The following is a 25,075-nucleotide window of genomic DNA, read 5'->3' as shown; positions in this document are numbered from 1 at the left end:
AGTGAGTTTCCCGAGGATCAATTCTTGGTCCAAAGCTATTTAATATTTTTATTAATGACATAGATCATGATAGAAAATCTTTGCTGGTAAAGTTTGAAGAGAACAAAAAGATTGGTGGGATAGTAAATAATGAGGAAAAGGGGTTACTCTTATAGGGTAATTTGATTTGCTTAGTTAAATGGTCACAATCCAACAAAATGCCTCTTAATAGAACCAAATGCAAAGTGATATATCTGGGAATCAAGAATGCAGGTTATACCTGTAGGATGTGAGACTCTATCTTGGAAAACAGTGACTCAGGGAAGGACTTAGGGATCATCAAAGAAAAGCATCTTAATATGAGCTCTCAATGCAATGCTGTGGCAAAAAGGGTTAATGTGGATGTAAAAAAGGGGACTATCAAGGGAAGTGATCTTGCCTCTCTAGTTAGCATTGGTAAGACCACTGCTAGAATACTGTGTCCAGTTATTGTGTCCGCAGTTGAAGCGGGATATGGAAATACTAGTCTGTTTAAAGGAGGGCCACAAAAGCCAGATCCTGGAAAACAAGCCTGATGAAGTGAGGCTTAAGAAGCTCCCCTTATTCATCTTATCAAAGAAGAGGTTGAGTGGGGACTTGATTGCTGTGTATAGATGCTTACACACAGAAAAGAGATCTGAGCATAAGAGTGGGGTGGGAATTTCAACCTTGATGACTAAAGCATAATGAGATCTGATAGCTGGAAGTTGAAGTTTAATAAATGTAGCCTTGAAATAAGATGCAATTTTGTAGCATCTTTTGGAAGGGAATTAAACTTTGAAACAGCTTACCAGGCAAGGTAGTGGACTCACCATTGCTTGGAATCTTTAAAACAAGATTGTTTTTTTAAAAAAAGATACACCTTAATTCATTTTCTAGGAGAAACTGTATGGACTGTGTGGTGTGGAGTACGCTGGATGGTCCCTTCTGGCCTTGAGTCTGAATCTGAGTTCCTCTGTTCATCCCCCTGTTTTATGGGCCATGGGGAGAACAGGATTGCTTGCATTGCCCTCAACGTTCGCAAAACACTTGCAGCTCTGTATTAAGATGATGATTATAATCAAATCTCGTGCTTCAGGCCATTAGCCTGTTGCCTGCAGGAGTCAGGAAGGAATTTCTCCCCCCAATGCATAATTGGCCAGCTGTATTCTGAGGAGGGAATAGGGGTAGGCTTTGCCTTCCTCTGAAGCAGTAGAGTGTGGCCACACCGAGAGATGGATCATAGGACAAGTGTTCTGAGGTGGTACAGAAAATCCTCTTCCTAGATGCCTGGCTGGTTTGTCTTGCTGACATGCTCAGCGTCCTACTCATCGGATTTGGGGTCAGCAAGGAATTTTCCCCAGGGTCGGACTGGCAGGGACTTGGAGGTTTCTCACCTTCTTCTGCAGCATGTGGCATGGTTCACCTGCTAGCATCATCTGGGCATTTCTCAGCTAATCAATTCCCTGCCATTGCATTGGTGACACCTTAATCACTGCTGTTCTCTAACTATGGCACACAGGTTAGTCTCCTGAAATGCTTTGGTCTAACTAAAGATTTTGGACTTAATACAGGGTATTCAGAGTAGGTGGTCTAATGGTCCTTTCTAGCCTTGAATTCTTTGAAAATATGAAATTTTTTATATGGTGTAGATCAGGGGTGGGCAAACTACGGCCCACGGGCCAGATCCAGCCTGTCAGGGCTTTGGATCCGGCCCGTGGGATTGCTCCCCGTGGTGACGCAGGCCCCGCGCCGCTCTCAGAAGCGGCCAGCACCATGTCCCTGGGGCCAGGGGTGGCAGTGGGGGCAGAGGGCTTTGTGCATTGCCCTTGCCTCCAGGCATCGCCCCCTGCAGCTCCCATTGGCTGGGAACGGGGAACCATGGCCAATGGGAGCTTTGGGGGAGGTACCTGGAGGCATGGCAAGGGCAGCGCCCAGCGTGCACCAGGGCCTGCCCTGGCCCTGGTGCACGCTGCTGTCACCCCAGAGCCGCTTTAGGTAAGCGGCGCTGGGCCGGAGCCTGAACCCCTCCTGCATCCTGCCCCCCAACTCCCTGCCCTAAGCCCCCTGCCTGCCCCTCGCACCCCTCCTGCACCCCAATCCCTTTCCCTGAACTCCCTCCTGCAGTCCGCACCTCTTCTGCACCCCAACCCCCTTCCCTGAGCCCCCTCATACACTCCACACCGCTCCTCCTCCCACACCCCTCACTCCCTCCCGCACCCCAACCCTCTGCCCCAGCCCTGCATACAATTTCCCCACCCAAATGTGGGCCTTGGCCCAAAAAGTTTGCCCACCCCTGGTGTAGATTATTGCAATTGAACAAAAAGCTTGATCCTGCTCTGATTGAAGTCAATGGAAAAATTTAATAGGGAGCAGCTTTAGGCCCAAAGTGCTTAAACATTGTTTCACTATTGAGAGTTGTAAAATTGTGACTCATCCATTCACGTGCCACTTTCTTGAAGTTGAAGCTTGGGGGTTTTATGAAAATATCATCTCTGTAGCCAAAAGTCATCCACACTGAACTTTTTATTTTATAGAGATAGATGTTTAACATATGCCATAGTGGTTATATGTCATTGTGTCAATTATTCCAAGGCACTGAATTTTTACTGAATAGTTTGTTTCTTGAGAATTGTCTTACAACTTGTTTAATCATATGAGGATGAAAACTTTATATCTCCATAGCAAAAGGTTTCAGAACCATGATTAGAAGGAGACTGGAACCCTGCTCTAATCCCCTATGCATTGAGCCGTTGTGAACACTTGTGATGCCCCGCAACTACATGTTTGTAACAATTCACAAAATAAACAATCCGTAGTGCTGGGACTACGGGTGTTGAATATAAAATGCTTTTGAACAGTGAAAATTGCTCAAAGCCAGGCAGTTGAATTCATGTATTCTTTAAAGATTTAAGTGTGGTTATCTGACTGTTCGTTATGCATTTGCAGGTTTTAATAAATATTACATAGTTAAGCAACTTGGCACTACCCTGTTCAACAACTATATTAGCAGGCACCACAGGTCCTGTTAAAGACAGTGAAAAGTGATTAAAAGTATATACATGGTTTTCTATGATAACGAATTTTCAGCATAAGCCAAAAATTGAAAGTGAGCAGAGAACCTCAAATGTGAAGCTGAGGGATTAACAATTTGTACTGGAGTGTGAATCAGCCATGAGAAACATACCTGGCTGCAGCCACTAAGTCATGCCTGATCACAATGAAATAGCTTTGAAAATTTTCCCAAAAATGATGGCAGCAAATTACTTTTGTTAGTCAGATACACAATTTTTATTATTTGCCCATCTACTGCTTTCCAGCAATACGCACAGGAAATAAGCTTTGTATTTTCTTGATTAATTCAAATGGATCTGCACCAACCTTGATCCGAGGGCAATCAGGAATCTCACATGGTTTCAGTGGTTCTTTGCGTTCTGTTTGCTGTATTGATTGCAGATTACATACTTGAATACCTTATTTTTCATGGCAGAATTCATGCCTGGCCAAAATAGGATGTCTTGGACTCCTCTTATACTTCTCGGTACCCAGATGGACACTATGGAGTATGCTTAGCATTTTCAACCTCAGGCTGCATAGTAATATGATCTCGTTTGTAGAGAATCCCATTTTATGGAGCAGTTTCACTTCTGTAAGCTCAGGACGGTATGTCTTTATTTTTGAAGCATACCTGGGCCTTTTCTGGTGGCCATCCCATAGCGTTTTAAAAAAAGTAAATGTTTAAACTATTAAAATGGTACTCATTAAAAGTTTAACCATTAGGCTCCACTGCTGCCCTGTGCACCTGGGGTCCCGGCTGCCACCCTGCGTGCCCAGGGCTCTCCTCCCACCCCGCGCCTGGGAACTCTGCTCGCTGCCAGCCCCACACCAGGGACTCTGCTGCCGGCCCTGAGCCTGGGGTCGGCAGCCTGGATCTTGGGCACGGGGCAGCAGACAGGATCTTGGGGGCGTGGCTGGCAGCTGGGACCTGGGGCCAGCAGCTGGGACCCTGGGCGGGGGTGGGAGGGAGCACGGCAGCCAGGATCCTGCAGTGGAGTTGAAACGTTAACCAGACTACCTTACCTATAAGACTCATGCTTATCGGTTAATCTGTTAACATTTTACATCCCTAGTGCATCCATAACTTTTTTTTTTTTTTAAATTCCCAATGGCTTTATTCTTGCCAATCATGCCAGTGCCATTTTGTACTGTCCTCAAGCAACATTCTCACTGGAACGCTCCGCATGGGTGCAAGGCGCAACTCTGTGAGAGAGGCGGGGAGGAGGTGTAGAGTGGGGCTAAAGGTCTCAAAAGGAACCCTGGTTCCCCATGCCTGTTGCCCCGATCCCCCATTCTCTTATTCTGCCCCCCCCCCAAGCTTTTCCGTTTTGATCCATGTTGTGCAGAGAGCAAAGACATAGCAGTACACTGTCCCTCCCAGCCTGCTTCGCCCATTTTGTCTCCCATTCCATTCTCTTCACTCCATCCCAGCTGCTGCCATCTCCTCCCCACACACTGGCAGCATTCTAGCCACGCACCTGCAGCTTTGAGAGTGGAGGAGAAATGTCCCTGCCTCAGTGCTGACACCACAGCAGCCCCTGGTGGTCAGGAGAAGTTAGTGGCTCTGTGCTTGCTGCTGTGATGGGTGTGTGAGAGCGACTTTAGTTGGCGCTGGAACAAGCTGCAAAGACTAACAGAAAATCCCATGCAGCAGTTTATATTTTCAAGACTATAAATAAAAAAGTAAGAGAAGAGTTTTAGACCCTAGCAAGGTGGACTGTCGGGGGGAGGGATAGCTCAGTGGTTTGAGCATTGGCCTGCTAAACCCAGGGTTGTGAGTTCAATCCTTGAGGGGGCCATTTAGGGATCGGGGCAAAAATTGGGGCTTGGCCCTGCTTTGAGCAGGGGGTTGGACTAGATGGCCTCCTGCGGTCCCTTCCAGCCCTGATAGTCCAGGATGATTCGTAGTATGAAAGAGTGTGCACTAAAACATTTTCATCTGAGGAGACCCTCTGGTGTAATACAATGCACAGGCAGTTACACAACTAAACAGGCACTGTGCATGGGATCTACTGATATGCAGGAATTGGGAAGGATTGTATCCATCCTCACAATGCACAGGCATGGTGTGAAGCTGCCAGTCAGTACCTCCACGGCTGCTATTATGGTCCCTGAGTTATTGTAATAAGAGCTGCAACCCCTCTTAGTTGATGGTTTGTGATCATTGGATTTATGTAATTATAGACCAGCTAGTCATACCTCTTTCCCCATCTAACCCGCACCTCTGCACTAGCCTATGAGAAGTAAGTGGAGAGTCCATTCAGAGGGACGTGAAGTCCCCTTCTGTGCCTGCTCTACAGCAACCTTCTGGAAACACCAGTTTCCCTGCATTGAGGCCTGCTTCTGCCCTTGCATTGCTGGCTAAATGCACCAGAGCATTGTGTACACTATCCGGAAAACTCAAAATCCCAGTGCTCTAGAGTGATATGTACAGTCACTATAATATTGTGGTTTGCATGAAACCAAACTACATGCTAGAGTTTATTAGACTGTAAAACCAGAATACAGTATGTAATTTTTCAGTTTCAGAGTTGAATGTAATCATGGGAACCTTCTGTTCTTGGCTATATTATATTTTCTCATTTTCAGAAATTATAGAATAACACAGATCTTGCCAAACCTATAATATGCCTATTTGCCATATTTTGATTCAACTCTAACCATTCTTGGGGTGAAAAATTTTTTAGTTTAATAGAAAACAATCTAAAATTGTGCTATTTTTTTTCCAGAGGAAATTTAATGAAGTGAGATCTAAGTTTAGAGATTTTCTTTCTCCTATATTGATAAAGATGTGTGCCCTAATAAAATAACTGTACGTGGAGAGAACTTATATTAATGGAATCTATTTTTTAGATAGACATCATTAGCTTTAAAAAATTAAATGGAGAAAGGTTATTCTATTGGAACTGACATATTTTTAATGTCTAAAAACCAGTTAATTTAAACTGACATGACAAAAATTATTGGAGAAAAATTTTTAATCAATCCCTTCAACACTTAAAAAAATTAATTATTAATACACCAAGAAAAGTATAAAATTTCAGGACTGCTTACAACGCCAGGTTTCACTAAAAACACCTGAGACCCATGTTCTTCATAAATTGCAGGTGGTGTTTTTGAGCTGGTGCAAAAGCTTTTGGGACTGTGGGCTGGTGGCACTTGATGACATATCCGTGAGCCTGGGAAACTGCCAAACCACTGGTAAGACAATGTGCATTTGAAATCTCTGCTAGGTTTTTGTTCTGCTACAACCACTGTCCAATCTCAGCCCTTGCTATAAAAAGCCTTCTTATGTGTCCATTTTCCTAACAGAATTATATTAAATTCTCATTCCATAGCTAGCTGTAACACTGGTGTTCGTGGGTGTCAGTCAAGCAGTGAAAGCAGCATTGCTTCAGTGATCTACTGTGAGGGCCAAATTTTGGCACCAGAGTAAATCCTGATTAACTCCATTGTCTCCAGTGGGTGGTGTATGTGCTTAATACAGAGCTAAATTTGGTCCTAAAAGTCTGCTTTTATAATAAAAATCAGAATCAACCTTTGTACTAGTATTTATGATGATTTTACTTTAATCCTGAGCTATTTTGATTAGGATATAAGGGGCAGTTTGGAGAGGCTAGGAGTGGATATGCAATACTCCCATTTCCCACCACTGCAGGCTGAATAAAAAGGGGAAAAGTGGCTTGGAAAAGGAGCAGTAAAATTCAATCAGTATATGACTAAATACATGTTTCTTATACTGTAGTAGAACAGAATTTTCAGACACTACCATGCTCTTTACATACTTAAACTGATATTCCTATATGGATTACTTACCTCACATGTTGGGACTCATGGGTGATACAAGCAAAAAGGTCTACAATGTCCCAACAGGCCAGAGCGGTTGAAGAATAAAGGGAGAGTCTAGGGTAAAAGCAAGTTTAAAATATTCATGAATTAAAAAATTAAAACAGAATAGCTGAAATGCAGTTCCTCCTTTACATTCCTGCCAGGATCTGAATTCTGGGTTGTCTATTTCTTCTGCATCATGTAATGATATTCCAAACAGCTAAAGTAGTTCAGGGAATGCATGTTGTTGTGATATTATCAGCTGAAATAAAGGAAACACAGAATCCTGTACTGTGGGCTGAGCAGGCTAAATCTTCTCCATTTGACTTCAGATAACATAGGCCCTGATCCTATGGTATGATCTATTAGTGCAGTCCCTTATGTATGCCCAGAGCCCATTAAGCTCATTGGGTTGTCACACTGGTAGAAGGGCCTACACTAGCAGATCCCATTGCAGGATCAGGGTCACAGCAAGCGGATGACCTATCAGGTGAACAGCAGGGTTGTTTAAAAGAATATGAGAAGGGTCCAAATTGTGAAATTCAGATCCAGAATGGGATCCAAAGTTGTGAAAATGGGGGCTTTATCTAGTGTTCCAATTTGGACCCATCTCTCCTACACTGTGTGTATAACCTATCATAAATATCTCTATGCATAAAGAGACATTGTAAATGGATGGATAAAATAGATTATATAAGTAATGTATCCAACCATACGTTTTTAGACGTAACTCTGTTCTTTCACTGCAGAGATGTGGTCATCTTTTCCTGGAGAATGTACTTTTGAAAAGGATGAGTGTGCATTTACCCAGGAGAGAAGAAACCGAAGCAGTTGGCATAGGAGAAGGGGTCAAACTCCCACTTCATACACTGGACCAAAAGGAGACCACACTACTGGGGTAGGTGAGTTAAGGGTCACATTGAACTTTCAGAGCAGAGTGACAGTTAAATGAATGTCCTTTGAAGTGATATTCTAGAGCAAAGTAAAAAGGTTTTTACCCTTCATATCCAAATAACAGGTTTCAGAGTAGCAACAGTGTTAGTCTGTATCCGAAAAAGAAAAGGAGTACTTGTGGCACCTTAGAGACTAACGAATTTATTCGCGCATAACCTTTCGTGAGCTACAGCTCACTTCATCGGATGCATGCAGTGGAAAATACAGTGGGGAGATTTATATACACAGAGAACATGAAACAATACACACTGTAACGAGAGTGATCAGGTAAGGTGAGCTATTACCAGCAGGAGAGCCTGGGGTGGGGGTGGGAACCTTTTGTAGTGATAATCAAGGTGGGCCATTTCCAGCAGTTGACAAGAAAGTATGAGGAACGGTGGGGGGGAATAAACATGGGGAAACAGTTTTACTTTGTGTAATGACACATCCACTCCCAGTCTTTATTCAAGCCTAAGTTAATTGTATCCAGTTTGCAAATTAATTCCATTTCCCCATGTTCCCCCCCCACACCCCGCACTGTTCCTCACACGTTCTTGTCAACTGCTGGAAATGGCCCACCTTGATTATCACTACAAAAGGTACCCCCCACCCCTGCTCTCCTGCTGGTAATAGCTCACCTTACCTGATCACTCTTGTTACAGTGTGTATGGTAACACCCATTGTTTCTTGTTCTCTGTGTATATAAATCTCCCCACTGTATTTTCCACTGCATGCATCCGATTAAGTGAGCTGTAGCTCACGAAAGCTTATGCTCAAATAAATTTGTTGGTCTCTAAGGTGCCACAAGTCCTCCTTTTCATATCCAAAATAGTTATTGAAAACAAAAATCTGAAAAAACAAACAAGCAAGAAATCTGTTAGCTTATCTGAAAGATGCTACTATGAATATATGTCTGGGAAGATAGTGTTTTAATCTGTGTCATGTGCCTGCCTATAGCATTCAACTGGTAGATGAAATGTTTTCACCAAGTGTGTCTGGGTAATTGTAGCTGTTCTTAAAAAGAGATTCACTGTTTTCCATAAAGGAAACGTACTGTAGAGATTTATTTATTTTTATCTCTACAGAATTTGGGGTTGTGTGTTAGTATAACAGTGGTTACATTTTATTTTAATGGGAATAATTACATAGGGAATAGAGAATTTACCAACTATTCAGAAAATATAAATGGTACTTCCAACCCTATAATGTAGTAGTGAAAAATACACATAGAGACTTCTCAGTGGTAGGCAAATTATTTTTAATTTCACTCATCATCTGACTTATTCTTACAAATCAAGTACCCTTTGCTAACAGCCCTCATCCCTTTATAAATATGTGTGATGATGATTGCTGCAGCTTAATTGCATTTCAAATTTGAAGGTAAAGTCAAATGAAACCCTATAATAGTGAAAGTGGGAGACATGGATAGCATATGGGTGCACTTACAGCATCTGAGATATTGCTGGTAAGTGACCCCTTGGAATTTAGTGCAGAGTAATGCAGTATCAGCCTCTTCTTTCTGGGCCGCTTCTTTACTTGTTGGTTTTCCTCTTTTACTCTGAATTACATGGGGCTAGATAGCATCTTTCCTCATTCTTGAACATACAGCCTGCTTCAGGGCAGCCATCATTGCCACTTTTAACACAGCTTAGTCAAGGGTGCTTCTAACATCATGTGATGAGCATAGTGTTTCCCTTCATTTTTGAACTCAGGTGTCTATCTTTCTCTGGATGTTTCTTTCATATATTCCATTAATGATAGCTAATGCGTGCTCATTGAGAGATTACCTTTTTGATTTGCCTGTTCTCTGTGCTGGGGTGGGATGTTACTGCAGACTTTAGCTTAAAAGGAAATTAATTTTAAGCGAATGATACAAAGTATTTTCAAATCTCTCAACATAAGATTTTATAATATAGAGACTGATGCAACTTTGACAGTGTCAACCATGGGACTGAAGGATCAGATGATAGGCTCTGTTTCCTATTCTCTTTCTCATCTTTATTTGGATTGTGTGAAATGAGTTGGCCGTCAGAGGCAAAAGGTGTTCACATCACAAATAGCATAAGAGTTCCCACCTTTGTTGGTTGGAGTTCATAATAGAGAGATCAGTGATTGAATGGAAATGCAGAAATGGACCCTCCCCGTCTTGCGGTAGTCCTTCAGAACAGTGTTTGGGCACATGGATGGGGCAGTGTAAACTATCGCTGTCTGTGCTCTAAATTCTCTGTGGCTAAACAGAGCTCGGCTTTCCGGTCTGTCAGTATTACACATACTTTCTAGTTACGATAATAAATGTTCACATATAGAAACACAAATGAAAGACAAAACCTAGTGGTTTCAAACTGCAAATAAAGTAGGTTTTACTTTTCATTTTTTTCTATTAATTTCTTTTCTTCTTTCAGCAACAGGCTTTGGATATACATAGAGGGTGGAAAATCTCAGCTGCTGTAAATCAGCATATCTCTATTGATTTCAAAACAGCTATTTTATATTACTTCAGTAGAGCTATGCCACCTTAGGCAAGCTGACTATTTGATCTAGGGTTTGACTGAAAGCTGTAAAAGCTAAGTGACAAATTTAGAATTTGTCTGTGTATGCCAGGGCTATGCTGATTTCAGTGATATGTGTCATATGTACAGACAAAGGAAGAATTTCACTGTAAATGCCAAATCCTGGCCCTGTCTTATGTAGAGAAAGGAGCCCCTTATCCCTACACAGCGGGCTTAGCACTAGTTTCACAGATTCTGAAGATATAGTAGCTACGTAGGAGTTACAGGGTATGTCTATACTTCACACTAAGCCCAGACTCTGACCCAAGTCCACAGTCACTACAGATCTGCAGTAGATTCTGTGAGGCCTCCACAGGGGAGAAAGAGGCAAGATAAAGGGGTGGGCGCTCAGCCCTTTTGGATTAACTCCTTGCTTCAAGGAAGAGAGAAGAGATGAAGAACAAAAAGATACGCTATAGATAGTTGGGCCTGGGGAATCAAGGGGGCTGTTCTGTATCTCTTGACCCCCAATTGCCCTGGGAGAGGGGAAATTTCAGCCCCAACAAGCCCATCCTCCATAGCTGGCAACTCTGTTTTCATCTGAAGTGTTTTTGTTTCCTTCTTTATACTTCCAAAATTTGAAGGATTCTACCCTCCTAGATTTCAGAAGACTAAAACAAGAGACTAAAAGGACCAACCTAAATGGTTACTGCATGTTCTCCACCCAAAACAATGAGATAACTAATTGGCTGTATTAAACAGGATGCATATTAGTATTTTCCATGAGTCACAGAAAATTTGTAGTATAAAACTTTCCAATATATTGTCTCTCCCTTGGTCTGAAGGATGCCTTTCAGGTGTTTACAAAATACACAGAATAGCTGTTTACCTCAGAGAACAAAGATGCAGGCACTAGAATTTTTGCCCTTAACTAGCTTGTTAATTAAACAGAAGTAAGTTCAAAGAGGAGAGAGTGGACTCATGGTGTCCTTTTTAGTTTTTAAAATATTCAAGGATTCACAAAAACATGAAAAAGATTATGGGACCAGACCTAAATTATAAAACAGTTCACCCTGTGTCTAAGCCAAAGCTTGCTTGTCCTGAAGAAGAGAATTCCACCTCACATTGCCTCTTACATCAATTCACCAAGGAGCAACCTAATTAGCAGGACATTTCATGTGCGTGCTGTCACCCGGCTGCTTTAATATAGTATGGGTTATGGCTCACTTATACCAGTGTAAGTCTTTCGAAGTAATTCTACTGACTGCAGCATAATGGATTAAATTCATCACTGTGCAGAAGGCCAGCCTAAGGCCTATGTACTATGTGGCCCCTTTTTGAGCTAAGCAACTCATCAAAGTTTGGGCCCTGTGGGCGTTCTAGTTGGGAGTGGAAATTGATGATAGGTATTTGTTTGATGCAGCTTTGTTTATTTACAAAGAAAGTGAAAAGTTCTGTGTCCCTGAACCACAGAGGGAACCAAATAGCAGGACACAGCTTCTTTCACTCACAGCATTAAGAGGGCTCTTTAGCTTGCACCCCTGATCCCAAATCCTCTTCTGAGGTTTATTCCAGGGTCAGCCTTGTGCTTTCAGTTGCTCCTTCCAGCAGCTCTGTTCTTGTCTGACCTCAGTTTCTATATAATTTCTATACATGTGTGCACACACACATCCCTCAGCCCAGGGGAGGGCAAACTATGGCCTGTGGGCCGGATCCAGCCCGTCAGGGCTTTCAATCTGGCCCATGGGACTGCCAGGCCCATGGCAAGAGCGGGGCTAAGGCAGGCTCCCTACCTATCCTGGCCCCGCGCCGCTCCCAGCAGTGGCTGGCACCACATCCCTGTGGCTCCTGGGGGGCTGCAGGGGGGCAGAGGGCTCTGTGCGCTGCCCTGACCTGTAGGCACCGCCCCGTGCAGCTCCCACTTGACCGCGGTTCCCCATTCCCGGCCATGGGTGCTTCGGGGATGGTACCCACAGGCAAGGGCTGCCCCACCTCACCCCCAGAAGCCACTGCCAGACATGCTGGCCACGTTTGGGAGTGGCGCGGGGTCAGGGCAGGCAGGGAGCCTGCCTTAGCCCCACTGCACGCTGCTGCCACCCGGAGCCACTCGAGGTAAACAGTGCCAGGTCGGAGCCTTGAGCCCCCTGCCCTGAGCCCCTTCCTGCACACCGCACCCCCTCCCACACCTCACACTTCCTCCTGCACCCTGCCCCAGCCCTACATTCATGGCCCTGCATACAGTTTCCCCACCCAGATGTGGCCCTTGGGCCAAAAACTTTGCTCACCCCTGCCTCAGCCAAAAACTCCTGGGCAGGTTCACGCATATCTTTTGTCTTTGGTGGGGCTTTTGCTTACAGATATATCAATTGAAGGATGAGTTCAACCCTTATACAAGGTTTCACCCAGCTCATAACTGCTTAAACTCTCAGAATACTTTAGCAGACGTAAAAGGATTTAAGTGGTGCCTTCTGTTGGGCCTCTTGCACAGGGCTGAAATTCACGCAATAAAGCTTAAACTCAGTAGGTGAGCTGAATTATAACAATTCTGATAGCTGTGATGAACATATTTTAAGCCTGATTATAACACAGCTTGGCCTTGTCCAAAGTGTCTTGCCAAATAGTGTTTTAACTCAGTCTGTGTACAGCTGAATTTAAACCATGCTAACATTTTTAAACATAGTTGTTTCCATTGAGTATGTGGAGTCTTACGCAGCTGCATTCAAGAGCACCTGCAAAACTATTTTGTTTCTAGTTAACAAAATAATAAGAGCCTTGCCTTGTCTCTAATCACACTCTATCGAGAGGGACATTTGTGCATAGAAGAGATGTATACTCAGCAGAACATCACGTTTACACTTCTTAATAAAGCCCCTCCAGTAGCTACGTCCTGGGCAGGATTGAAAAATTCTGTATTAATGCAGGAAAGGAAAGAGATGCCGATGGAGGAGGAGAATATTCTTGACTGTTTACAGAGCTTCAGCTACACAATTTCCCTTCATGTCAATGTGGACTACATGGCCAAAGCCCTGGGCATTGAACTGAGAATATACATGGAAGAGTTTTAACCTCACTTGTAGTTTTCAGTCTTCAAAGCAATTATGTTCTCCCACAGCCAATGCTAGCCAGTGCTACATGTAGGCAGAAGTATTAATACATTTCAGGAATGCCAAAGCTCTGATCAAACTCCTGCTATGGTATTAGAAATGAAAAATGGAAGCAAACAAATCAGTTACAAATTTGAGCATATTTGATGCAGTTGATATGGTTAAATTATGCAAAGGAAACATTTTGGCTGAATAACCGGAAAAACTGTCTTAATGATTACGTCTTCGATACTGTGAAATAGTCTCCAAAAGGAAATGATGGAAGCCTTATTGCTTGGTCCATTTAAAATTGGGAAAAATGCTAGAAAATGTAGCATAGGAAACAATCCTACTCTGGCAGGCTATGAACTAGATGACCTAATACCAGTAGGTCTTTGCCATCTTTAACACCCACTTCTTTTGCATAAACTAGATTTGCTTGAATCCAGCCAGAAAGTCAGGATAAATATTTTTCCAAGTGTTTTTTAAATCCATTTGACTGAATATTTTTTAAAATGTGGTTTTGATACCTGAATAGGCATGTGTAGACTATCCCTGTACTGTCTGGCACAGCCTTCCTTTTCTATATATAGTAATCTAAAAGGACTCTGCTAAATCAGCTTTGCCAGCTTTGTTTTCGTTCATAACCAGGCTGTGCTATCATAAAGCAGTGGTTTTCAACCTTTTTTTCATTTGTGGACCCCTACAAATTTTGAGTGGAGGTGTGGACATTTTGGAAATCTTAGACATAGTCTGTGGACTCCCCAAGGGTCCGCAGATCACAGGTTGAAAACCACTGTCATAAAGAAATGCAGGGCACAGGTTTGTTTACTGTTTCTCCCCCAGCAGGATTTTCTACATAGTATCCTCTGTTATCCCCTTTCTAGTAGATATTCCAGGCCCCATATTTCTCAAGACTGAAGCCCATTTGCTTGCTGAAGGAGACATTGTAGAGAGATTCCCCACCCTAGGAAATTAGTGTGCTCTCTTCAGAGCAGAAATCTATTGTCTGATTGTACAGACCACTAACCATTGAGACAGCCAAGAGGATGGTGTCCTGATTTTCAAAGGTGCTGAAAAAGAGTAATTTTGGTCTTTCAATCTTAATGCTGTCACACAAAAATATTTTTCAAAATGATGATAATTATTTCACTTATTTAGCTCACCCAAGTATACTGAGAACTTTACAAACATGGGATAATGAAATCTAGATCTGATCTAGTCATTCCAGCTAGTTTATAACTTGATTTGGCTCTCAAAACAATTGTGTTATTAGCTTACGCTAATGACATAGTTCTGAGTTTGGATTTTTACTTCAAGAATAATTTTTGAGCAAAACAGTAGTTAAAATCTCTATAACCAGCATGCATTCAGTTCTGTATAATAGCCACAATAGCCCTGGGAATTTCCTCTGACAGATTACAGGGAGTGCGCTTTTGTTTGAAGATCTGCAGCTGTAGATATTCTTCTATGCTTCCACCCCCTGCACATCTTCTCTCCTTCACTCTCCTGCTGCTACTCACCACCAAAAAAATAACCTTGGCCACAGAGGACCTCTTCAGAATGATTTTAGATAATGACTCTGAATATCATCAAAGACATTCAGAGCATCTACCAGCTGTTCCTGCCATTCTCTGCTCTCCTCTTGTCTCACTGATCCTTAAGAATTCCCTGTTGCCCCAAGAGTGTTGTAAACTCTGTTATTCAGAGGGGTGGAAGGGCAGCTTTTCCTCGCCAACATGACAAGAAGGGAGCAGTGGGACCGCAGGAACAGCTGCTGCAAAATTTTAACTTACCAGTTACTTGTGGAGTATGTGCCGCAACATGCAAAACAGTTGCCATGTATAACAGATGGGACATTGGGATGCTTCCCAGTATTCTGATATATCAGTATGCTCCAGCTTGAAATAGCTGTGTGATGACCCTCAGAGGAAAAATTATTTGTCTTTTGCCAATTAATAACCAATTTTCCCACAATTCAGACTTCAGAGCATAACCCTTTATGCACTCTGGCTAATCAGTTCTCTTGACTTGTATCTTCACATCTTGTTCATTGAAACAGACACATGATTGATGTCTTCCGTGGCAAAGACTTATTTTTATTCCTTTGATTTATCAAAAGCACCAATTCTAAATATAGGGCCAAATTTTGACCTCTGATGCATGTACACAACTCCCATTGTACTCCAGGAGATCAGTAAACTCTCAGATCAGTGAAATTCTGCCTCTCTCATGCCATACCCCTGCGTTAAGAACAGTTGCAGTCAGAGACATTCCTGTTCACTCTGAAGGCAGAATTTGGTCCATATATTAACATAATTAAATCTCTACTTATGTTAAATTCATTGCTTTATTTGAATTATTAGAGGTTGCATCTTTGATCTAAATCAGTATTCTTTACTATACTCAAGTACTATACACTGGGGTAAAAAATCTCCACTCAGTTCCACCGGTACGACTCCACTGCATAAGCAAAAATTTAAAACAGTGTATATTTTAAAAATATGCAACCTTTCCATAACATTTATTCACCTACTTCAGGCCTTTATTATTTCCAATGTTACCCCTTTATCACCATTCATGGTATCTTATTTCTTTGTACACATTTTTTTCATTTAGTATATATTAATTTAAAATATTTTTCATTAATCATTCATATACTCTGCTTTACTATATAACTAACACAGAGTCATCCATTTCTGAACTGCATTGTGAGCAAGAGCAAGCATTTATCAAACAGGTTTCACACACAGGCTTATTATTGAACATACTGAGGGAAAGAACCATTTTATTTTACTAATATTTGGTCTTGTATCTTTTTAAGGATACTACATGTACATAGAGGCATCCAATATGATCTATGGACAGAAAGCGCGTCTGACTTCAAGGTCACTAAGAGGGATCTCTGGAAAGCAGTGCTTGACATTTTTCTATCACATGCACGGAGCTGGAACTGGATTGTTAAATGTTTATGTGAAAAAGGAAGGTGATAGTGAAGAAACCCTCTTATGGAGAAGGAGAGGTGAACAGAGCATCACATGGCTAAGGGGACTGATAGAATATGAATGTGATAAATACCATCAGGTAAGCAAAAGACTGAGCCACATGGAAGATTAAATTGCACTGTTTTCTGGGATTTATTTTTTAGCTCAGAGAATGAGCTCCATTTGAAGTCAGAATTAAAAACTGCCATAGGTGGGGTTTCAATGAGACCTGGACATTTTATAGGAAGGAGGAAATCAAATCCATGATGCTATTCAGAGCTTGTGTCCTCTTCTGTTCATGACAGAGAAAGTGTTGAGATGCTTCTTGTTCAGGATCACTGACTGGTGCTGCGTGTGGCATTTCATTTGAGCAAGATGAAATACTGGAAAACTTCTCCCAATTTATAAGAGGGAGGGAATATACCAGATACAGTCATAAGTGGGTTGCAAATGTGAACATCTCAATTTATATTACTGATCAAGTCCATTTTTGTATATATTAATTTAAATGATATTGTTCCACCCTTTCTTGCTAGTGGTCTTAGCTCTGTCTTCTAGATCTCATTTTTATCTCAAGCTCATAAATGTTTGAGCTGAGGTTGTAACTGCCAATGAGGGGCCAAGTCCTGAGAGGTTCCATCTGCCCTAAACGCCAGGTTAATTTCAGTGGAATTTGAGGACCCTCAGCACCTCACGGGACTGGACCCTAATAATGTTCATTCTTGATAGATCTAGATTTTCTGAACTGCGCGTTTTCCATTGCAGGCATATTTGCATGCCTTTTTTGAAGCCAAGATTACCACGATTGCCAATGTAATTACATTAATTGATTGTGCAAGTCTAACTGGTCATTTGCTTATGCAGTTACATTGCATATGCAAGTGAGCCATGCAAGTGTGTGCATAATTATGAAAGTCTGGGCCCCACTGACATTAAATTTAGAGATGTATTTGAACCAAACCCCAATTCTGAATATCCAGATATGAAGGTTAGAAATGCACTGATGCAAGTTATAACAGGAAATGAACCAGGTGGAAGATGATGTAATACCCAAGGTTGTGCTACTTGGAATATTTTACTATGAATTATTATTAAATCTAATTGTATGTTGGCTTACAAAAGACGATAACAAAAATGACTTAGACCCTTATTGACCCAAATACTTTGATTGCATAGATACGCACATAAAAATCTTACGGGAGGAAAGTCTTTCAGTCCCTTTTTAATATATCTGTACATCTTTGCTTGTATTTCTTCTCCGCAACTGGTTTTACATTTCTCTTTCAATGTCACTATAGATCAATAAACTCTCAATTAATTGAAATTTGGAATCATTAATGATGCATCTCTCTTGGTTAAGATGCACATTCTACTGGTCTCAGAGCACATCCCATAGTTGCCAATTTCATCTGTCCAACCATTGGTCATCTATTATGTGACCTCACCTGGCAATGCATCTTAAGATTCAGTTATTCCATAGTCCTTAACCAATGGCCTTATTAGAGGGACCTCTAAAATTATGTAACTTGGGTGAAAAATAGACCATCCTATCACTCTCTCTAACTATTCAGGACCTCCCGGCTTTCACCAGAATTGCTGCATCTTGGCCCTTGTGTAAATGAAACAAACAAACAGATGCACACACACAACCAAACAAAATATGCCCATCTTGTATTCCTTCACAATGTTTAATTCAATTTGTAAACTATCCAAAATAGAGACAATTGCTTTTTATCAGGGAGAATGCATACTTCTGCTGACAAGAATTCTCTGTTGATAGGCTGCTTAGAAGAATTTGGCTACCGAAGGGTATCAGAGCTTATATTTGGTTTATTAAAAAAGTCCCTCATACACTTAGAATTTAATCATCAAATAATTTTTTATTTGTTATCAAAAACATTTGTAACAATGCACAAATGCATCCTTTTGCTGTGTTTCCTCTTGTGGCTGTGCCTCAGTGATTCTGCAGTGAAATCTTGGCCCTGTTGAAGTCAATGGGAGCTTTGCAATTGACCTCAACGAGGCCAGGATTTTAACTCTGGTGTGTACAATAAGAACCTGTGTCTGGTCCTATTAAAGTCAGTGGTAAAATTTCTAATATCTATTGGCACAAGAGTGGCCCCAAAATGCATTAACCATTAATAGAAAACATATACTGATAGGTTCATTTTGTCTTAAATGTCTAGAGATTAATTAGAAAAAAATTGCTTTTTATTAAGAGCTAAATTCAACTGCAGGAGTAAGAGGAAGAACTTGCTGATTTGTCACAAAATTATGCCCTCATAACTTACCCGGGTGATAAGGACGACAGGCAATGAAAAAACAAGAGAAACATTACATCATGAAAACTAACTGATTATTTGTCAGTCATCCTTAGGACAAAACAGTTCCATACCAAATTCTGAGATTTGATTGGCCTTTTCTGGGTGTCCCATGCATCCCAGTTCTCGGACTAATTAGAATGAAGTCTATTAAAATATGCTAATCACTGCGTATATATATTTTTTCTTAGAATAGCATTGGGGTTGCATTATATCTTAAAATAGCCTGCATCAGGGTTTTGCATTTTTAAAAAGGTGTACTTTTTTCTAGATGTGATATTTATGAAAACCATATGGGTTGTTTTTACAGATTATTGTTGAAGCAGTTCGTGGAGTGTCAATAAGAAGTGACATTGCTATAGATGATATTCTGTTCCAGGCTGGACCCTGTATAGGTAAATTTTATACTTGCTTATAATTTTCTAAGACACCTAGGTACTATAGGTAGTGATTTTAGTGAGTCAGTGCTATTTTTCCTGAGACAACATTGAATCAATCCCACAGTAGTGTGGTATTAAGGACCACCGTACCGCTGGACGGGCCATTTTTTGGAAGAGATGTAAAACCAGAGTCCTGATAGCTTGTGGTAAGTAAAGATCCCATGGCACATGGATGTAAGCCCAGTCTCTTGGTCAAAGTCCAACATGGTAATTCAATTCTGTGTACGTAAAAATGATAAAGAAATATGAAAACAGTTAATAGTCTTCCCTCTTTTCTGTTCTAGAAATGGGAGAAATTACTCAGCATTCATCCGGGGATTATGATGACTTAAATGAAATTGAGTATTAAATAAGTTCTGTTGAAATGAATGAAGCACTATGTAAGTTATATGTGAGAAACTGCACAATTCCCTCCCTTTTTTGTATAAAACGATAAATACTGGAGTATTTTGAATATGTCACCGATGTATAGGAAGAACTCAGCGCACTCTTGTCTTTGGCCTTTGTAACAAAGTTACTGACTCAGGGCTTCTTAGACTGTTCTTATTGTATTTTTTCTCTTTTGCATGTGATATTAGATATTATATAAAGGCTTCCCATTTTGCACAGATCAAGCAATAAAATACTAATGCTTTTTGGTAAATCTTTTTTGTCACATAGGTAAAGAGAAGAAGGTAAAAGGGCACAATTAAAATTTGATATTGTGTTATCTTAAATCTGCATTCAATGAATGTTTTGTGTTGGGTAGAAATTGGGTTTTGTTTTTATTTCAAGACTTATAAATATTTTGAAATACGTAAATAATATTGCATATTAATAATATCCTGCACATTGAATGCAATTATTCATGATGACAAATCTCTCTGGGAAAATGTAGTCTCTTAATGGTAATACTTTTAATGTTCCATATGAATGGATTTTTCACTATTCTTTGCCAGATTAATTACTATAATGAATCTATTTGCCATCAATGTGCATAACAAAAGGACTTCCATCAATGTTCCAGTGTGATTCAGTGCAAGTTAATACTATATTAAAATACACTGCTATTGATTTGTATGCAATAGAAGAGGAACACTTTGTTTGGACTGCAGGCCTCCTTTTTTAAATGTTAGTTTCTACACTCACACTTTTTATAGACTTTACCCAAGAAATGTTTTGCATTTATCTTAAAAAGAAACTAAATTCACATAATCTGTTAACTCTTAAGACATAATATGTGTGTTTGTATTACAAGATGGTTGTTTTAAAATTACCAAACTATCTAATAAAATGTAATTTTGAATGTCTTATTTTATTGCTCCACTTCAAACACCATGTTCTCCAGTTATTGCCATGATATGCAAACAAGGTTAGAATTTTCAGAAAAAATTATGAGCTGGATCCTCCAGGACATTTGCACTGCAGGAGCCCAGAGCAGCCCAAAAGCCAACGTAACCAGCTACAGGAGGATTCTGTATGTAGACACTGTAACAGTTCCTATGCCAGTCCCCATTCTGGCTGCTGAAACAGGGTATGTGGCCCAGGAAACAGGAGTGGCCAATGCTCCCTTGTACACCCGTGATCCCCAGCTGCTATAATGATCCCTTGGGACTGCTGGTACCTGGTGCATACTGGAGCAGACTTCAGGCTGCTCTAATTTGCATCTAGAGTCCAATCCACTGCCCCTACCTCCACAAGCTGCACTGAACATTCCTTGGCCACAGCTGAAGATCTGGACCTCTATCAGTAAGTCTACACTGCAAAAAAGACTTGTGGCAGTGAGTCTCATAGCCTGGGTCATCTGACTCAGGCTCATGGGGCTCACACTATGAGGCTAAAAATTGCAGTATAGATGTTTGGGCTTAGGGTGGTGCCTGGACTCTGAAACCTGGTGATAGGGGTGGGTCTCAGAGCCTGGGCTCCAGCCCGACCCCAAAAGTCATCTGTGCTGCTATTTTTACCCTATAGTGCAAGACTGAGTCAGTTTACTCAGGCTGTTAGACTCGCTGCTGCAGGGTTTTTATTTTTGCTGTGTAGATTTACCTTATGCCTCCAATCAGCTGAGTTTTTGGTGTGTTTTTCTTTTTTTTAACATTGGAGGCACAATCAAAGGATTTGATTTTGTTCAGTATATACATTAAACAACTATCTTAAGATATATTAATTAACCAATACTTCCTGTGGTTTTCAACCTGGAGTCCACAGACTATGTCTAAGGGGTCCACAAAATGTTGTTTTTACCATAGAACAGGGGGTGGTCTGCAGACTGTCTTAAGATTTCCAAAGGGGTCCACAGCTCCATTTAAAATTGTTTAGGGGTCCACAAATGAAAAAAAGACACTGCCACTAGACAGCGGAATGAAAGGGAGAAGAGAAAAGGTGGCTTTAAGACACTTTGTGCCTCCTGAATTCACAGCCTCAGGGCAGCACATGACCCCTTGATGCCCATGGTCAATTAAGAACAGAGGTAGCATGCATAGTGCTCCCCCAACTGGCAAGTCTCTATGCTGAGATAGGGGAGGGAGACTGCACAGACTGATGGAATGACTATGCTAAGTAGGAAACCCTCTGCATCAGGGGAATATCCTGGACCTGGAGACCAGTTTCATCTATTATATGGCCCCTTGCATCACTGGAGCATAAGTGGATCACAGCAAAGCAAAGAATTGAAGCTGATACCTAAGCTATATGACATGTCATATAAATCAGCCATCTAAAAATCTCTTCAGATGTCTTTAAAAATAAATCCTCATGCAACTGCTATGAGCCCAGTTCTGTGGACTATTCCAGTATAGGTATGTAAACAGAGCCTTCAAAAGCAACTACAGGATCCCAAACACTCAGTGGTTTATATTTGGTTGTTCTGGGAACAAATTATATTGCAGTAAAACTGGCATTGTCCTGAGAGCACGACAGACCTTTCCATTGTCCCTTTGTTGTTTGTAATATTGTCCTCTTTATTTTGTATGTATATGTTCTATCAGCTCCTCTTTTTGCATATTTTTATTACTTAAGAGGGACAAATTCTTATCAGTTACACTGGTGTAAATCCAGTTGATATCAAATTTAATACAATTATTTTGGGTTTACACTAGTGTAAATGAGACCAGATTCTGGCCCAGTATTAGATTAATCTTTGTTTAACATAAAGGCTCACCACTCTGTTACTTCAGTTTTACTTTCATGTAACTTCTTAATCTAGTTGCCCCACTCTTTATGGCTGGAGCTATATTGACAACTGAGAGTGTCAGCTCAGCTGTAAGGAAAGGGAGTTGCAGAAACCCTAATGCCATTGGTGGAAGTCCTGCCAGTTCCAACAGTGATGGTGGAATACCCACCCATCCCTAAAATGAATCTGTTGAGGGCCCTCCTCAAAAAGAAGGAAAAGGATGTTGAATAACCAATGACTTTTAGGAACAATCCCTGTGACTAATGTTCCATACAATCCAGCAGCTTCCATTTTGAAGGCTATCTCTGCCCCTGCTCCCTAGTTGATTGCAAATAACTAAAACAAGCATATTCCTGAAGGACTTGTTTGTTAATTATTGTATATCACATATGCCTTTAAAATTCTTTCTCTATGGAAGAACTGCTTGATTATGCTGCCATCTTGTGGAAAAGACAATAACACCACCCTCAGTTTGAAATCACCTTAGTATGTTTTTTTGTAACAGCAATAGTTTTTATGCTTCCCAATTTCAAATATCAGGGAGGGGATAGAGGAGTGAATTGAAAATGGCACTTTGAGACATATTAAAAATGTAAATGCATCTGGTGTCAAACAATACTAAGATACCAGCAGCTAGCTTGTCTCCATGCCAGGAACTCTTCATCTGACTAACCGTAAACCATCTGAGCCCTGCTCCTAGCTTCTCTCCTACCCCTTGCTTCTCAGAATATAAAATCACCTTCCCTCCTGAAGGGCCTCTTACTGGCACATGGTATGATAGGACTGTTTTAATGAAATTAATAGGACTGAATCAAGTATTACCTCTCCCCTTGTGGGTCCAGGACTAGCTGCTTCAAGAAGCAGTCATTTATGGTGTCTAGAAACTTTATTTCAACATCCTGTCCTGAGGTGACATGTACCCAGTCAATATGGGGATAGTTAAAAATCTCCCATTATTACTGTTTTCTTATAGACTCTCTAATCTCCCAGAGCATGTTATAATCACTATCTTGGTCAGATGGTCGGTAATATGTTCCTACTGCTATACTCATTATTCAAGAATGGAATTTATATCCATAGAGATTTTAGATTTTTACTATATTTGACTCTCTTTCATATATAGTGCCACTTCCCCACTGGTGCAACCTACTGTATCGTTCTATCAGGGGAGGGATAACTCAGTGGTTTGAGTATTAGCCTGCTAAACCCAGGGTTGTGAGTTCAATCCCTAAGGGGGCCATTTAGGGATCTGGGACAAAAATGGGAGCTTGGTCCTGCTTTGAGAGGGGGTTGGACTAGATGACCTCCTGAGGTCCCTTCCAACCCTGTGATTCTATACTATGGTATTACTGTACCCCATAGATCATCAGAAGTTCACTAAATTTCTGTGATTTCATTTATATCAATAGTCTCACTTAATAGTACCAGACAGTCCAGTTCACCCATCATAGTATTTAGAAGTCTAGCATTTTTATACAACACTTATAAAATTGTCCACAGGTGTCAGGGCCGTGCCTGTACCTGGCCACCTCCACCAAAGCAGCATTGGAGAAGTGGTGCAGCAGCCTCCTGGTGCCTGTCCTGGCACGTTGCACAGCAGTGAAGGCTGCTGCCGTTGTTAGTCTCTAAGGAGCCACAAGTCCTCCTTTTCTTTTTGTGGATACAGACAAACATGGCTGCTACTCTGAAACCACTTTGAAACAGAAACCCAGGGGCGGGGCCTGGCCTGGGCCGTTTCAGGCATGCCCCTGCCTGCAGGCAGCTGGTGGGGTGAACAATTCCCGTCCTGCCCCTGCCCCAGCCCGAAAGGCTGAGCCCTGCTTCGCGCATGGGGCAATCAGCCCAGCCAGGGAAAACAGAGACCTCCGCCCACCCCGAACCAGAGAGCAGCAGCCCGCAAAATGGGGGGAGGGGCTCAAGAGAACTCCCCCTCCCACCGCGCCATGCTCAGCCAGTCACGGGGAAGGGGGGGCGCCCGCTTGCCGCGCTGCACGCTGGGCAATGTAGTCTTTGATGGCTGCACGGCGAGCTGCAGGCAGTTTCCTCGTCAGGTGGGGGACAACCCTCCGTGATTCCGGCGTATGCAAATGAGGCGCGGCTTCTACGCGGAGACAGGGGTTCAAGCCCGGACGCTATTATACCGCCCTGCTCCGATCGCCATATAAAACCCTATCAGAATGCCCGCCACGTCCAACGTCACACACCCCCCAGACAGAAATGTACCACGTGACCGAGCAGGCTGGCCGGCTTGTGGGACGGCTCCTCCTCTCCCTGTCGCGCGAACTGACCCTGCGTACTAAACTGAAAGTAACGAATTGACCCCACCCCTCCATCTCTCAACCAGTGAGATTTCGCGCGAGGCCCGGTGTTCCATTAGCCAATGGACTCTGCCTCTTCCCGGTCCGTCCCAGTCTACCAATGGGAATAGGGCGCGCGGTGTCGGGCTCGTTTTCATCTTCACGGCGCGCGACAAGAGTTTCAGGTGGTGGGCGGTGCTTCAGCTTGGCGCAAAGATGGCGGCCCCGGGCAAACGGAAACTCGGGGCCGCCACTACCGGCAGCGGCGCCGGGTGGAGGAAGCGAGGCTCGGGGGCTGCCGGGCCGGAGGGAAGCGGCCGTGGGCAGCTGCAGTCGCCCTTCGTGGAGGGCTCCATAGTCAGGGTCGCTATGGAGAATTTCCTGTGAGTGCGGCGCCCCCTGCTGCAGGGGCGAGGGGAGGCGCCGGGCGAGAGCGACCTGGCTGGTGGGGGCTGAGGCTCGTGCTGGGGGGCCGCCGGCTGGGCCGTGGGGAGG

At 42.3% G+C, this 25,075-nt stretch overlaps 2 protein-coding genes across 6 annotated transcripts in view; both read left to right on the top strand.

The window, feature by feature from the left end:
* MAMDC2 (MAM domain containing 2) overlaps positions 1 to 20,424 on the top strand; it is a 98,610-nt gene extending 78,186 nt beyond the window's left edge. For 3 of the 4 annotated variants that reach the window (XM_075128744.1, XM_048851326.2, XM_048851327.2), the window contains 5 exons: positions 6,162 to 6,255; positions 7,632 to 7,784; positions 16,212 to 16,471; positions 19,003 to 19,087; positions 19,417 to 20,424. In XM_075128744.1, the coding sequence (XP_074984845.1) occupies positions 6,162 to 6,255; positions 7,632 to 7,784; positions 16,212 to 16,471; positions 19,003 to 19,087; positions 19,417 to 19,481 (657 nt within the window). In that variant the 3' untranslated portion in view covers positions 19,482 to 20,424. Of the gene's footprint in view, positions 1 to 6,161; positions 6,256 to 7,631; positions 7,785 to 16,211; positions 16,472 to 19,002; positions 19,088 to 19,416 lie in introns of those variants that run through there. The other variant, XM_075128745.1, reaches the window with a different exon arrangement.
* A 4,213-nt stretch (positions 20,425 to 24,637) lies between these two features.
* The window catches only part of SMC5 (structural maintenance of chromosomes 5), a 77,079-nt gene continuing 76,641 nt past the window's right edge, over positions 24,638 to 25,075 (top strand). The window contains exon 1 of one of the 2 annotated variants that reach the window (XM_048850433.2): positions 24,638 to 24,963. In XM_048850433.2, the coding sequence (XP_048706390.2) occupies positions 24,797 to 24,963 (167 nt within the window). In that variant the 5' untranslated portion in view covers positions 24,638 to 24,796. The remainder of the gene's footprint in view (positions 24,964 to 25,075) is intronic. The other variant, XM_048850434.2, reaches the window with a different exon arrangement.

The sequence above is a fragment of the Caretta caretta genome, chromosome 5 (assembly GCF_965140235.1).
Source record: "Caretta caretta isolate rCarCar2 chromosome 5, rCarCar1.hap1, whole genome shotgun sequence".
Classification (NCBI taxonomy): domain Eukaryota; kingdom Metazoa; phylum Chordata; order Testudines; family Cheloniidae; genus Caretta; species Caretta caretta.
Note: the sequence above shows the minus strand (reverse complement) of the source record. Positions and strands in the feature narration are given on the sequence as shown.